The 14214-nt window shown below is 37.3% G+C and overlaps 2 protein-coding genes across 13 annotated transcripts in view; both read left to right on the top strand.

The window, feature by feature from the left end:
• The window catches only part of rngo (DNA damage inducible 1 homolog rngo), a 45978-nt gene extending 39248 nt beyond the window's left edge, over positions 1-6730 (top strand). For all 12 annotated transcript variants that reach the window (XM_053794881.2, XM_053794880.2, XM_053794877.2 and 9 more), the window contains 5 exons: positions 717-850; positions 1579-1699; positions 2078-2310; positions 4631-4865; positions 5542-6730. In XM_053794881.2, the coding sequence (XP_053650856.1) occupies positions 717-850; positions 1579-1699; positions 2078-2310; positions 4631-4865; positions 5542-5780 (962 nt within the window). In that variant the 3' untranslated portion in view covers positions 5781-6730. The remainder of the gene's footprint in view (positions 1-716; positions 851-1578; positions 1700-2077; positions 2311-4630; positions 4866-5541) is intronic.
• A 3844-nt stretch (positions 6731-10574) lies between these two features.
• Positions 10575-13921, top strand: LOC128701451 (ADP-ribosylation factor-like protein 4C). The gene has a single exon (XM_053795154.2). The coding sequence runs from the start codon at positions 11214-11216 to the stop codon at positions 11826-11828; it is 615 nt and encodes a 204-aa protein (XP_053651129.1). The 5' UTR covers positions 10575-11213; the 3' UTR covers positions 11829-13921.
• The last annotated feature ends 293 nt before the right edge of the window (positions 13922-14214 follow it).

The following is a 14214-nucleotide window of genomic DNA, read 5'->3' as shown; positions in this document are numbered from 1 at the left end:
GTTAAATCTTCATAATATCAATGTGTTTTCATCAGTTACAAAGTACATTCACCTGTTAACCTACATTCACCTGTTAACCTTCATTCACCTGTTAACCTACATTCACCTGTTAACCTACATTCACCTGTTAACCTACATTCACCTGTTAACCTACATTCACCTGTTAACCTACATTCACCTGTTAACCTACATTCACCTGTTAACCTACATTCACCTGTTAGCCTACATTCACCTGTTAGCCTACATTCACCTGTTAACCTACATTCACCTGTTAACCTACATTCACCTGTTAACCTACATTCACCTGTTAGCCTACATTCACCTGTTAGCCTACATTCACCTGTTAACCTACATTCACCTGTTAACCTACATTCACCTGTTAACCTACATTCACCTGTTAACACCTGCCTATGTGAGGGCACTTTATAAGTTTGCATTTTTAGGCTGTATACTGTTATCTTCTCCCTGTATTTATTCATTTAATGTATTTTTGCTCATTCACTCTTATTTTGTTTCTATTTTACTCCTCATCTTATTCTTGAGTATTTAATTTAACTTTCATTATAAGTACGTACTGTATTACAATACTGCTTGTCAAGCTTTTACCCTTGTTATTGTCACTGTACTTCTCCATAGTCTTAAAATATGTGTTGCTTCCTCTTTATATAAGTTTGTGTGTTAGAGGTACTTTTACCTTTGACTAATTTCTATGGCAGAAAAATTTGCATCTGTGCTCCGGGAGCAACAAGAAATCCGACGAGATCGAGAACAGCAAAGAATCAGGCTGTTGACTGCAGATCCTTTTGACATGGAAGCTCAGCGTCTCATTGCTAATGAGATTCAGCAGGAGGTGAGAGATCAACAATAGTTTAATATAAGTACTGTATCCAGAAATTTGTTAATATGACAATCTGTGGGACTCGTATAAAATTTTGAACATTGGCTGGAGGGCAGTGTCGACAAATATAAGTAATTACTAAGACACAGAGCCAGAGCAAGTCTTTGTCAAGACAAGTGTTTCATTCAAGGAGACCTTAATCAAGTCATGATAGTGCTCTCCTTGCCTTGATATAGACTTATGCTGGCTCTAATGGTCTTTGTATTACAGTACTTAATGTTGAATAAGTTTTCTTCATTATCATCATTGAGAATAAGAGTAGTTGTAAGAAGGAATGGAGATACTCTACAAGTCCTAGTTTTTTTTTTTTTAATTAATGTGTGTTCAGTGCCAAAATTTCAAAATTGTGTAGGTAATTCTGAACAAGGACTTGCAGAGGCTCAGGCGTTAAGCCCAATGAATATGGGACACACTTGCTACTTAACTGTACTCAATGGAGCCTAAAGTTAGAAGTGATCTTAATATTGTTGAATAGCTAGCGTGCACTTGATTTACCTCTAGTATGGGAATGTAATTTTAGATGCCTCTACTTATGTCTGTTTTCCACAGAATATTGATATCAGAATGTCCCTCTAAGTATGTCTGCCTTCCACAGCATATTAATGTCACCATATCTCTCTTAAGTATGTCATCATTCCACTTAATATCATGTTCACAATATCACTTTGTACCTTTCACAGAATATCAATGCCAATATGGAAGCAGCCATGGAATACAACCCTGAAAGTTTTGGCACTGTGCACATGCTTTATATAAACTGTAAAGTCAATGGTCATGATGTGAAGGCTTTTATTGACTCAGGTTAGTAAACTGTTTGCTGCTCTTGCTATGAATGTTGAAGTTTTGTAGATGTGGTAGTTAATACCCTAAACTCTGCTGTTTTTTCTGTGAATGTTAATGTTATGAATGGTGGATAACAGTAGTTAGCACTATAAGCTTCTAGCAGATTTTGCTGTGAATGTTGAAGTTATTTACAATTGATTACGGTAAAGTAGTTAGTAACATAAGCTTTTTGTTGCTCTTGCTCTGAATGTAGAAACTGTGTTGATTAGTTAATAAATTATTTTTGATGTTTTTATATTTTTTATCTTTTCTTTTGTACAGTATTATTGTATAAATTTTGTATTGGTCACCATTATTTTCCAGTGATGGTAATATAACTGTGATCTTCCAATTTAGGCGCACAGACAACCATCATGTCACAGGCATGTGCCGAGAGATGCAACATAATGCGTCTGGTGGACACTCGGTGGGCAGGCATTGCCAAGGGTGTTGGCACACAGAAAATTATAGGACGTGTTCATATGGGCCAAATACAGATCGAAAGAGATTTTCTGGCATCGTCCTTCAGTATACTTGAAGAACAGCCAATGGATATGCTTCTGGGACTTGACATGCTAAAGAGGCACCAAGTGAGTAGGAGTAACAGTATGTTAAATGATTATAACAGTGTATTTGGAAAGCATATAAATCTATAGGGGAAGGAAGGTGGGGTAGGGGTCATCCTCGAAAGGGTTGGAGAGAGGGGGTAAAGGAGGTTTTGTGGGCAAGGGGCTTGGACTTCCAGCAAGTGTGCGTGAGCGTGTTAGATAGGAGTGAATGGAGACGAATGGTACTTGGGACCTGACGATCTGTTGGAGTGTGTGCAGGGTATTATTTAGTGAAGGGATTCAGGGAAACCGGTTATTTTCATATAGTCGGACTTGAGTCCTGGAAATGGGAAGTACAATGCCTGCACTTTAAAGGAGGGGTTTGGGATATTGGCAGTTTGGAGGGATATGTTGTGTATCTTTATATGTGTATGCTTCTAAACTGTTGTATTCTGAGCACCTCTGCAAAAACAGTGATAATGTGTGAGTGTGGTGAAAGTGTTGAATGATGATGAAAGTATTTTCTTTTTGGGGATTTTCTTTCTTTTTTGGGTCACCCTGCCTCGGTGGGAGACGGCCGACTTGTTGAAAAAAAAAAAAAAATTGGAAATGTACCTACAGTGTATTTTATTATTTTTTTTTTTTTTTTTTTCAACAAGTCGGTCGTCTCCCACCGAGGCAGGGTGACCCAAAAAAAAGAAAGAAAATCCCCAAAAAGAAAATACTTTCATCATCATTCAACACTTTCACCACACTCACACATTATCACTGCTTTTGCAGAGGTGCTCAGAATATAACAGTTTAGAAGCATATACGTATAGAGATACACAACATATCCCTCCAAACTGCCAATATCCCAAACCCCTCCTTTAAAGTGCAGGCATTGTACTTCCCATTTCCAGGACTCAAGTCCGACTATATGAAAATAACCGGTTTCCCTGAATCCCTTCACTAAATATTACCCTGCTCACACTCCAACAGATCGTCAGGTCCCAAGTATCATTCGTCTCCATTCACTCCTATCTAACACGCTCATGCACGCTTGCTGGAAGTCCAAGCCCCTCACCCACAAAACCTCCTTTACCCCCTCTTTCCAACCCTTTCGAGGACGACCCCTACCCCTCTTTCCTTCCCCTATAGATTTATATGCTTTCCATGTCATTCTACTTTGATCCATTCTCTCTAAATGACCAAACCACCTCAACAACCCCTCTTCTGCCCTCTGACTAATGCTTTTATTAACTCCACACCTTCTCCTAATTTCCACACTCCGAATTTTCTGCATAATATTTACACCACACATTGCCCTTAGACAGGACATCTCCACTGCCTCCAACCGTCTCCTCGCTGCTGCATTTACCACCCAAGCTTCACATCCATATACGAGTGTTGGTACTACTATACTTTCATACATTCCCTTCTTTGCCTCCATAGATAACGTCAACTCCCAAGTATCTGAAAACATTCACTTCTTCCATACTCCTCCTCCCCAATTTGATATCCAATTTTTCTTTATCTAAATCATTTGATACCCTCATCACCTTACTCTTTTCTATGTTCACTTTCAACTTTCTACCTTTACACACATTCTCAAACTCATCCACTAACCTTTGCAATTTTTCTTTAGAATCTCCCATAAGCACAGTATCATCAGCAAAAAGTAACTGTGTCAATTCCCATTTTGAATTTGATTCCCCATAATTAATTAATTATTTTATTATATTCTTCACAATTTATGTTTGTTTCAATGGGTTTATTTGCTATTATCAGATTTTTATTTAAGTGTTTTCTGGCATCTGATAATGGTAGGCCTATGTGAAAGAGGGATATATTACCACTTATTTATCAGTCATATACATTTTTAACTGGTTTTTCGCATCTGTTTGCTAGTTATACAAAATTTTACTCAAGACATTCAATATTTCTGACTGAACACCATGAGAAGTCAAGCTGAAATAACATATAGTGGTTGATCTGGACTTAGCACTTCTTGGACTCTTTCCTGGTGGGTCTCAGAATTATAGAGAAGTGCTCACATGCTGATATTTTAAAATTTTGGAGTACATTTAAACTATCTACTGATTTGCCTGCCTCTCCTCCAACCATTTTATTTTGAGCAGATGGTACTATTAATATTGATATCTTTATGTATTATTTAGTTTTTAATTTTCATTTTTATTTATAATGGGCACACACAAATAATTTGTAGCAGCATTTACCTCACTGATCTATCAACTTTTGCTATATGCTTTTTTACTCATTGGTTATTCAGTGCCCTCAGTAATGTATGAGGAATAGCACTGCAGTACAGTGCAAGATATTATACGCATAATTCACTGATGCATTCTTAATTTTTTGGCAGATGTGCATTGACCTAAAGAACAATAAACTTCACATTGGTACTACTGGAACAGCAACAACTTTCTTGAGTGAAAGTGAACTACCTGACTGTGCTCGCCTCACACCACTCAGTGAAGAGGAAGCCCGGCGGCAGTCTGAGAGAGCAGCCAAGGAATCGGAAGACCGTGCTTTGGCTGAAGCATTAGCAGCAAGTGCAAGAGAAGGTGCTGTTGCTGGTCCTTCAACTTCAGGGACATGTAAGAGTCAATAGTTTTACTAGTGGCAGTGTGGTAATTAATATACAGGTATTTTATATAATACCTGTAGAGTATTTTATCTCTGCACCTTAAAAGTATGGTATCTAATTAATTTTATGATATTCGCTAATCCATATGGCTTAGTTAGCAGTGCACTCAGCTCATTTTCTAAGTGTCTGTGGTTTGATTCCTAGCACGGGTGGAAACGTTAGGCATGTTTCCTTACACCTGCTATCCCTGTTCACCTAGCAGTAAGTAGGTACTTGGGTTAGTCAACTGTTGTGGGTTGCATCCTGGGGGTGGTGGTAGTATCTCTTAGATAGGGCTGGCCTTGGAAATGAGCTGAGGTAGGATAACAGCTCTTAGCATATGAAGTTGTAAATAACGATATGGTCAACATAAACAACAAAAATAATACGCTAGTTCACTCTAAAGAGTGCATTAGTAATAAATGTGTAAAGAAAGACTAATGGAAGTATGTACACTATACTAAAGAAATGGATTGATAAATCAAGATGGAACCAAGTGGTTAGCTCTAATACAAGCAGTGATAAGAAAGGGTATGATTAAAGCTCTGTAAAATTGTGGGAGGATCATGTGTGTGCAAATAATGGAAAAAAAATAACCAAGAATTTCTTAAAATTATTTTAATCGCATGAAATTTCTTGTTTTGCAGCACATCAGCTTACGTCTTCCAATTCATCTGCAGCATCGGCTCCGTCCAAGGCTGTGGCTGCATCTGCTTCCTCACCAGTAGATGGCACATCAGAGCAAGATCATTTTTCAGAATCTGATGTACAGGAAATTATACAAATAGGATTTACTAGATCACAAGCTATTGAAGAATTGAGACGGCAAAATGGCAATAAGACCCAAGCAATTGCTGCTCTTTTTGCTAAGTCATTTAAAATGTAGTCTTACATTATCCTAGGACCCTCTTGCATAATTAGTAATATTAAATAATTTAAAAGTTACGAAGATAGCGTGATTCATTATGCATATTTATACAGTATGTCTTTTTTTTTCTTATTTATGCAGTTGCTATTCTTAAAGTATGCAGCACCTAGTCCATGATGCAGACTTCCTCAAGCATCTTTTTTATTACTTATTACAGTTTATGAGTACTGTAATGCTATAATGGTTGCTACTGATCCTTTCTTGTTGGTCATGAGATTATGTGAAGCAGGTATATTGCTCTCACTTCATTATATGTTAAGGAGAGTGAGTTTTTTCTTTGTACATTTATACTGTTTGCTTGTCTCCATGCTCAAGATGAATATTCATAAATTTAGTTAGCTTTTATACACTGCTTTTCTTTATACCTTAGATAATTTCAGCATTTTTAATGTCACCTATTATAAGAAGTTTGCATTTTTACATACATTTTATTGTTAATTTAATATAATGTATTTTACTTTATAATTTAAATCACATCACAAAATCATTAGTCTCATTATTCCTCACTGGAGGTATCTAGATACCAATGAAGGGCTCTTGATCCTAGGAGGTGAAACTATTCTCACCTTGGATTGATTGTGATTGCCTTTCATTCACCATGCACTGTATGACCCCTACAGGTTTAGCACTTCCTCCCCTGATTAAAATAATAATTAGTCTCAATAAATATGCAAGTAGACTTACTAAATTTTCACGACTATATTTTTGCAAGTTAATATTAAGAGGTTTAATTTAGTTATAAATTTTTTATGACTGATGGGTAAAACAAGTTATAGATATTTGTATTATGTTTTGATGACATATGTATGTGAGGCTGATGAATGATATTTGCTGTAGTGATATAAAATCACAGACACACTACAAGTATTGTAAATATGAGTTTTGTTAATATAAGTCAGATATTCTGATGTTTGTCTTTCTTTGATGCCCTCTATTGTGTGCTCTGTGGATGCCATACAGTATTGTGTATATTATACTCACACTACAATACACAATTATGTATATTACACTCACACTACAATACACAATTATGTATATTATACTCACACTACAATACACAATCATGTATGTTAAATTCACATTGCAATACACAATCATGTATGTTACACTCAGTACAATACACAATCATGTATGTTACACTCACTACAATACACAATCATGTATGTTACACTCACTACAATACACAACCATGTATGTTGCACTACTACAATACACAATCATGTATGTTACACTCACTACAATACACAATCATGTATGTTACTCTCACTACAATAGACTATCATGTATGTTACACTCACTACAATAGACTATCATGTATGTTACTCTCACTACAATAGACTATCATGTATGTTACTCTCACTACAATAGACTATCATGTATGTTACACTCGCTACAATACACAACCACGTATGTTACTCTCACTACAATAGACTATCATGTATGTTACTCTCACTACAATAGACTATCATGTATGTTACTCTCACTACAATAGACTATCATGTATGTTACACTCACTACAATACACAACCATGTATGTTACTCTCACTACAATAGACTATCATGTATGTTACACTCACTACAATAGACTATCATGTATGTTACACTCACTACAATAGACTATCATGTATGTTACACTCACTACAATAGACTATCATGTATGTTACACTCACTACAATAGACTATCATGTATGTTACTCTCACTACAATAGACTATCATGTATGTTACTCTCACTACAATAGACTATCATGTATGTTACTCTCACTACAATAGACTATCATGTATGTTACACTCACTACAATAGACTATCATGTATGTTACTCTCACTACAATAGACTATCATGTATGTTACTCTCACTACAATACACAATCATGTATGTTACACTCACTACAATAGACTATCATGTATGTTACACTCGCTACAATACACAATCATGTATGTTACACTCACTACAATAGACTATCATGTATGTTACTCTCACTACAATACACAATCATGTATGTTACACTCACTACAATAGACTATCATGTATGTTACACTCACTACAATAGACTATCATGTATGTTACACTCGCTACAATACACAACCATGTATGTTACACTCACTACAATAGACTATCATGTATGTTATTCTCACTACAATAGACTATCAGGTATGTTACTCTCACTACAATAGACTATCATGTATGTTACTCTCACTACAATAGACTATCATGTATGTTACACTCACTACAATAGACTATCATGAATGTTACACTCACTACAATAGACTATCATGTATGTTACTCTCACTACAATAGACTATCATGTATGTTACACTCACTACAATAGACTATCATGAATGTTACACTCACTACAATAGACTATCATGTATGTTACTCTCACTACAATAGACTATCATGTATGTTACACTCACTACAATAGACTATCATGAATGTTACACTCACTACAATAGACTATCATGTATGTTATTCTCACTACAATAGACTATCATGAATGTTACACTCACTACAATAGACTATCATGTATGTTATTCTCACTACAATAGACTATCATGTATATTACACTCACTACAATAGACTATCATGAATGTTACACTCACTACAATAGACTATCATGTATGTTACTCTCACTACAATAGACTATCATGTATGTTACACTCACTACAATAGACTATCATGAATGTTACACTCACTACAATAGACTATCATGTATGTTATTCTCACTACAATAGACTATCATGAATGTTACACTCACTACAATAGACTATCATGTATGTTATTCTCACTACAATAGACTATCATGTATGTTACACTCACTACAATAGACTATCATGAATGTTACACTCACTACAATAGACTATCATGTATGTTATTCTCACAACAATAGACTATCATGTATGTTACACTCACTACAATAGACTATCATGAATGTTACACTCACTACAATAGACTATCATGTATGTTATTCTCACTACAATAGACTACCATGTATGTTACTCTCACTACAATAGACTATCATGAATGTTACACTCACTACAATAGACTATCATGTATGTTACTCTCACTACAATAGACTATCATGTATGTTACTCTCACTACAATAGACTATCATGTATGTTACACTCACTACAATAGACTATCATGTATGTTACACTCGCTACAATACACAACCATGTATGTTACTCTCACTACAATAGACTATCATGTATGTTACTCTCACTACAATAGACTATCATGTATGTTACACTCACTACAATAGACTATCATGAATGTTACACTCACTACAATAGACTATCATGTATGTTACACTCACTACAATAGACTATCATGTATGTTATACTTACACTACAATACATGATAAATACTTGTTTATATCTAAGCAATATGTAAGATGATTCCACAAACAGCAGTAAATCCCTATCTTCAGATGGATAATCCCTGGGATTTACATGCAGATTAATGACCTCTAATCCAGGGTTATTAACTTATTAGTGTTACCATGATGGGGGGGCCCTTGATGTTGGTGAAGGGTTCTTGATACAAAGAATTAGAGCTGCCGTCACTTCCATAGCTCAGACCTGATTACCTCCCATTCCCAGGTGTGGTATGACCCCTGCGCGCTGTGCACTTCATAAATAATAATTTGTTTTTTTTCAACAAGTTGGCCGTCTCCCACCGAGGCAGGGTGACCCAAAAAAGAAAGAAAATCCCCAAAAAGAAAATACTTTCATCATCATTCAACACTTTCACCACACTCACACATTATCACTGTTTTTGCAGAGGTGCTCAGAACACAACAGTTTAGAAGCATACACATATAAAGATACACAACATATCCCTCCAAACTGCCAATATCCCAAACCCCTCCTTTAAAGTGCAGACATTGTACTTCCCATTTCCTGGATTCAAGTCCGACTATATGAAAATAATAATAATATTACATATACATAATTGTGGTTGAGAGAGGAAAGAGTGAGGTTGGAAGGTTATTTGTTTCATTATAATTTTATCTTGTTTATTTAATCGTCTGCATTCGTTTATTTTTTTTTTATTCCGGGTTTAGCCCTTAATTTATTGTATTAGGTATTATTATTATCCAATGCTTTATGACCCTTGTGGGTTTAGCGCTTAGTTTTGATTGTAATAATTATTTTTAAAATATAAAGTGCTAAACTGTTACTAATATAATCATATTACACCAGTCAATAAATCAACCAGTCTATTAATTAATCAAATCGATCTTTTATTAATTTAATTAGTCTATTAATAAAACAATCAAACCAGTGATCAATCAATCAAAAAGTCTACTAGTCAACAAAATAATGTCTATTTATGTATCACCCATCAAGGAAGGTTCCTTGATGCTGGTGAGGGGCTCTTGATCTAGGGAATTGGATCTGTGCCCCAGTTCCCTGAATTGAGCCTGAATGCCTTTAAGAGATAAGATAAGATAAGATTTCGTTCGGATTTTTAACCCCGGAAGGTTAGCCACCCAGGTTATAACCCAAGAAAGTCAGTGCGTCATCGAGGACTGTCTAACTTATTTCCATTGGGGTCCTTAATCTTGTCCCCCAGGATGCGACCCACACCAGTCGACTAACACCCAGGTACCTATTTGCTGCTAGGTGAACAGGACAACAGGTGTAAGGAAACGTGTCGAAATGTTTCCACCCGCCGGGAATCGAACCCGGGCCCTCCGCGTGTGAAGCGGGAGCTTTAGCCACCGAGCCACCTTTGATCTCCTCAACCCCTCCCACATGCGCTGTATAACCCTATGAGTTTAGTGCTCCCCCATGATTATAATAATATTAATGTATCAGTGAGTCACGTGGTAATATTTTGATTTTATAGCCCCGCCCCTCAGCACCGTCCTGGCTCATGATTGGCCACAAGATGGAGTAGCCCACATTCACAGTTACTTTTCTAGTCTATTCCGATGGCAAACTTAATTAGTAATATTGATATAACACCAAGTGTTAGCTATCTATATAGCGAACATGTTCCTAAAATATAACAAGCTCATATAACGTATGTCAGTAAAAATGCTAGTAGGTAACTCATGCAAGACATGCGTTCACATTCGGCTCAACGGCGTCAGTGCTCAGCTGGACACAGAAGAGTGAAGTGTAGCTCCTATCAAGCTGCTGCATCTTCACTTAGTGCTGTTGAATTCCTAAACAACGATGAGTTTTTCACAAGTGACCCATGAATACAGCGTTGATAGCGAACTTCACCGGTAGTTACCACGTATAAAGGACTGTAATTGGTGGAGCCAATATTCAGCTCCTGGTCCTGCCTTTGAACTTCTAATTTACTGAGTCCAGGCGTGTAGGGTCCTGTCATACCTACTCTTGCAACTGTGGATTGTGTGCAGCTAGTGGTAGCGTCAGCATGGGAGTGCACAGAGTAGTGGAGGTGGCACAGTCATTGGTCTTTGGTCTAGTGGCGTTGGTGTCGAGTCCACCACATGTGGTCCTGGTCGGTCTGGACTCCTCTGGTAAGACTACAGCTCTGTTGCGTCTTAAGTACGGCCAGTATGTGAACGCTGTGCCCACTGTGGGCTTTAACTGCGAGAAGGTGCGTTGTGGGGGCGGCCAGTGGCTGGTATGGGACGTAGGGGGCGCCGAAAGGGTTCGTCCTTTGTGGCGGTCATACACCCGTGCTACTGACGCTCTCATCTTCGTGGTGGACTCCAGCAGCGGTCCAGACCGCCTGGAGGAGGCCCGTCTGGAGCTGCACCGCCTTACCCGTCAGCAGAACCATGAGTGCCTGGCCCTCAACAGGGCTCGTCCTCCACTGCTAGTGCTGGCCAACAAGCAGGACTTGCCTGGGGCCAAGGACACCCAGCAACTGGCCAAGGCCCTAGGCCTACCTGACCTGCCGCAGCCGCAGGCCTGGGCGGTGGCCGCCGCATGTGCCGTCACGGGTGAGGGTCTGGATGAAGCTATGGCTGCCCTCCATCACCTCCTCCTCAAGACAAAGAAGACACACAAGACCAGGAAGTGATCATTAATGTCACCGGTTATCTCCTCATGACTCAGAATAATCAACTGACGAAGACATCTTTGTTCAGGGTATTAAACCACGATAAACCAGGAGTCGAAATGCCCTTAGGGCCCATCGGTCCTCTTCCCTGGAATGTAGACAAGAATAATGGACCAGGAACTAGAGCTCACCAGCAAGACCTGTGCAAATGGAGGAGTATTTTATGATACGAAAATTACTAGTGATGACTTAATTCCAGCAACACAGCAGTGAATAAACTGATATTTTTAATATAAACAGCAGGTTATTGGAATAAGAAACTAAACTGATAAATTCCGTAGTAGGCTTGCTGGCCCATGCTAGGCAGGTCTTACTCGTGAAGTTGCCTGAACTATTTATTAATGTCACTGAAGTGAGTTGTACACCTCCAAGCTGTGGTATTTTTTAGTGAAATTATTGTTCATTTTGTGGTTATACCAGGAAGGTGACTGTTGATATATATTTGAGAGTTCACTTGATTTAATTTTGTACATTGAAACTCTACTTTTCAGGATGACTATTTTGGGCACTTGTTGGGACACGAAGCTAAAAGTGGCTTAATTTAAGAACTGGACAATGCAATATGTCAAGTAATGAAGTCAGGCCAGTACTATACAGTTGAGAAATTTGTGATATAAACATTTGTGCCATAAGATACCAACCTTTAATTAACTGCCTTGGCAGTAAACATCAATTTTTTTTAATACTTTTTACCACCGTTTTTTAATGTAAGAATTGCTTTTATATCAAAGTGATATATATATATATATATATATATATATATATATATATATATATATATATATATATATATATATATATATATATATATATAATGCTAATTTATGATTTGTGGATATTAATATGCACTTTAGTTACATTGCCATATATTTATGTATTTATGTATGTATGTATAATTATATTTGCAGTTTGGAGGGGCATCTGAACTGTAGTATGGGCTTGTCTCTGGCAAGACAGTGATAGAGTGAATGATGTTGAAAGTGTTTCTTGTTTATCGGGCCAACCTGCCTCGGTGGGAGACGGCCTAATGCGAGACTTGTACAATATTTGGGTATCTTAATTCTGGTAACATTTCCCTAGCCAGTGGCTTCTTCAGTCCAATGCAGAGAGAGAGGTGGAAGATGAGGTGTTTGAGGTAATCAGTCCCTCAGCCTGGAGTAGATGTGTTCAGTCCATCAAACTGATGAATGTGTTAGACAAGTTTTGAAGAATTCCTGGCATCAAGAACCCAAGATATTGCTGTCTGGTAGAATCTGTATAAATAGTTTACAAAACCAACACCAGGCTGAGGGACTGATTACCTCAAACTACTCTTCACCTTCCACCTTTCTCTGCATTAGACCACTGACTGGCGAAACATTTCCAAAATAAATGTACACAAATGTTGCACAAGTATCTCATTTATCAACTTGTCGGTTTTCTATGCTATTTATTTATTCATAATAGAATGAACACTTATTATTATTATTCGGTGCTAGGCTAGTGTTGAGTGTGATCTATGATTATAACAATACCATAATAAGAACATTATGAACATTTCTTGTCATGAGGTGGTAGACAAGTGCCAAAGATTGTTTTTAAGACATTGGATGTGCCTGTGCATTTGTAATTTATTTTATTTTTGTGATACTTCTGATTTCCCATATCGCATTCATGAGGGTGCGTTAAATCCTTAGGGGTCATTGCAGTGCCTGGGAGAATGTAAGGCAATCAGAAGGAACAAAGGCACAATACCGTGACTGGAACAATACACAAATAACCTGCACATACGAGAAACAAATTTATGACGACGTTTCGGTCCGACTTGGAACATTAACTAGTCACACTAACACACGATACTAAGGGAGCCAGTAAGGTAATCAGATTCCTCTAAGGGGGGAGTGTGAGATCCAGTTCCTTAGATCAGGAGTACCTCACCACCTTGAGGGATTAATTTCCCATAAATGTACAAATTTATCATATCACTATATTAGTCTATATTCTGTATAATATAGTGTATTATGCATATTGTGTAAATTATATTATATTTAAATATATTTTGTTATTGCTACAAATTGACTTGTTATTTTTCTTTTTCTCAGCACAAAATCTGTCGCAAAAATCCATAATCTGGATTTGCTGTAATTCAACGAAACAGATACCAACAAATTCTTCATATAAATCTCATATAAATAATTGCCATTTCCCGCTGTTAACTCTATACTCTCCCTGTGTTTATCTCTTCTCGCTGCTCATATCTATACTCTCCCTGTGCTTATCTCTTCTCCCTGCTCATATCTATACTCTCCCTGTGCTTATCTCTCCTCTCTGCTCATATCTTTATGCTCCCTGCGCTTATCTCTTCTCC

This window comes from Cherax quadricarinatus, chromosome 72, assembly GCF_038502225.1.
Source record: "Cherax quadricarinatus isolate ZL_2023a chromosome 72, ASM3850222v1, whole genome shotgun sequence".
Classification (NCBI taxonomy): Eukaryota; Metazoa; Arthropoda; class Malacostraca; order Decapoda; family Parastacidae; genus Cherax; species Cherax quadricarinatus.
Note: the sequence above shows the minus strand (reverse complement) of the source record. Positions and strands in the feature narration are given on the sequence as shown.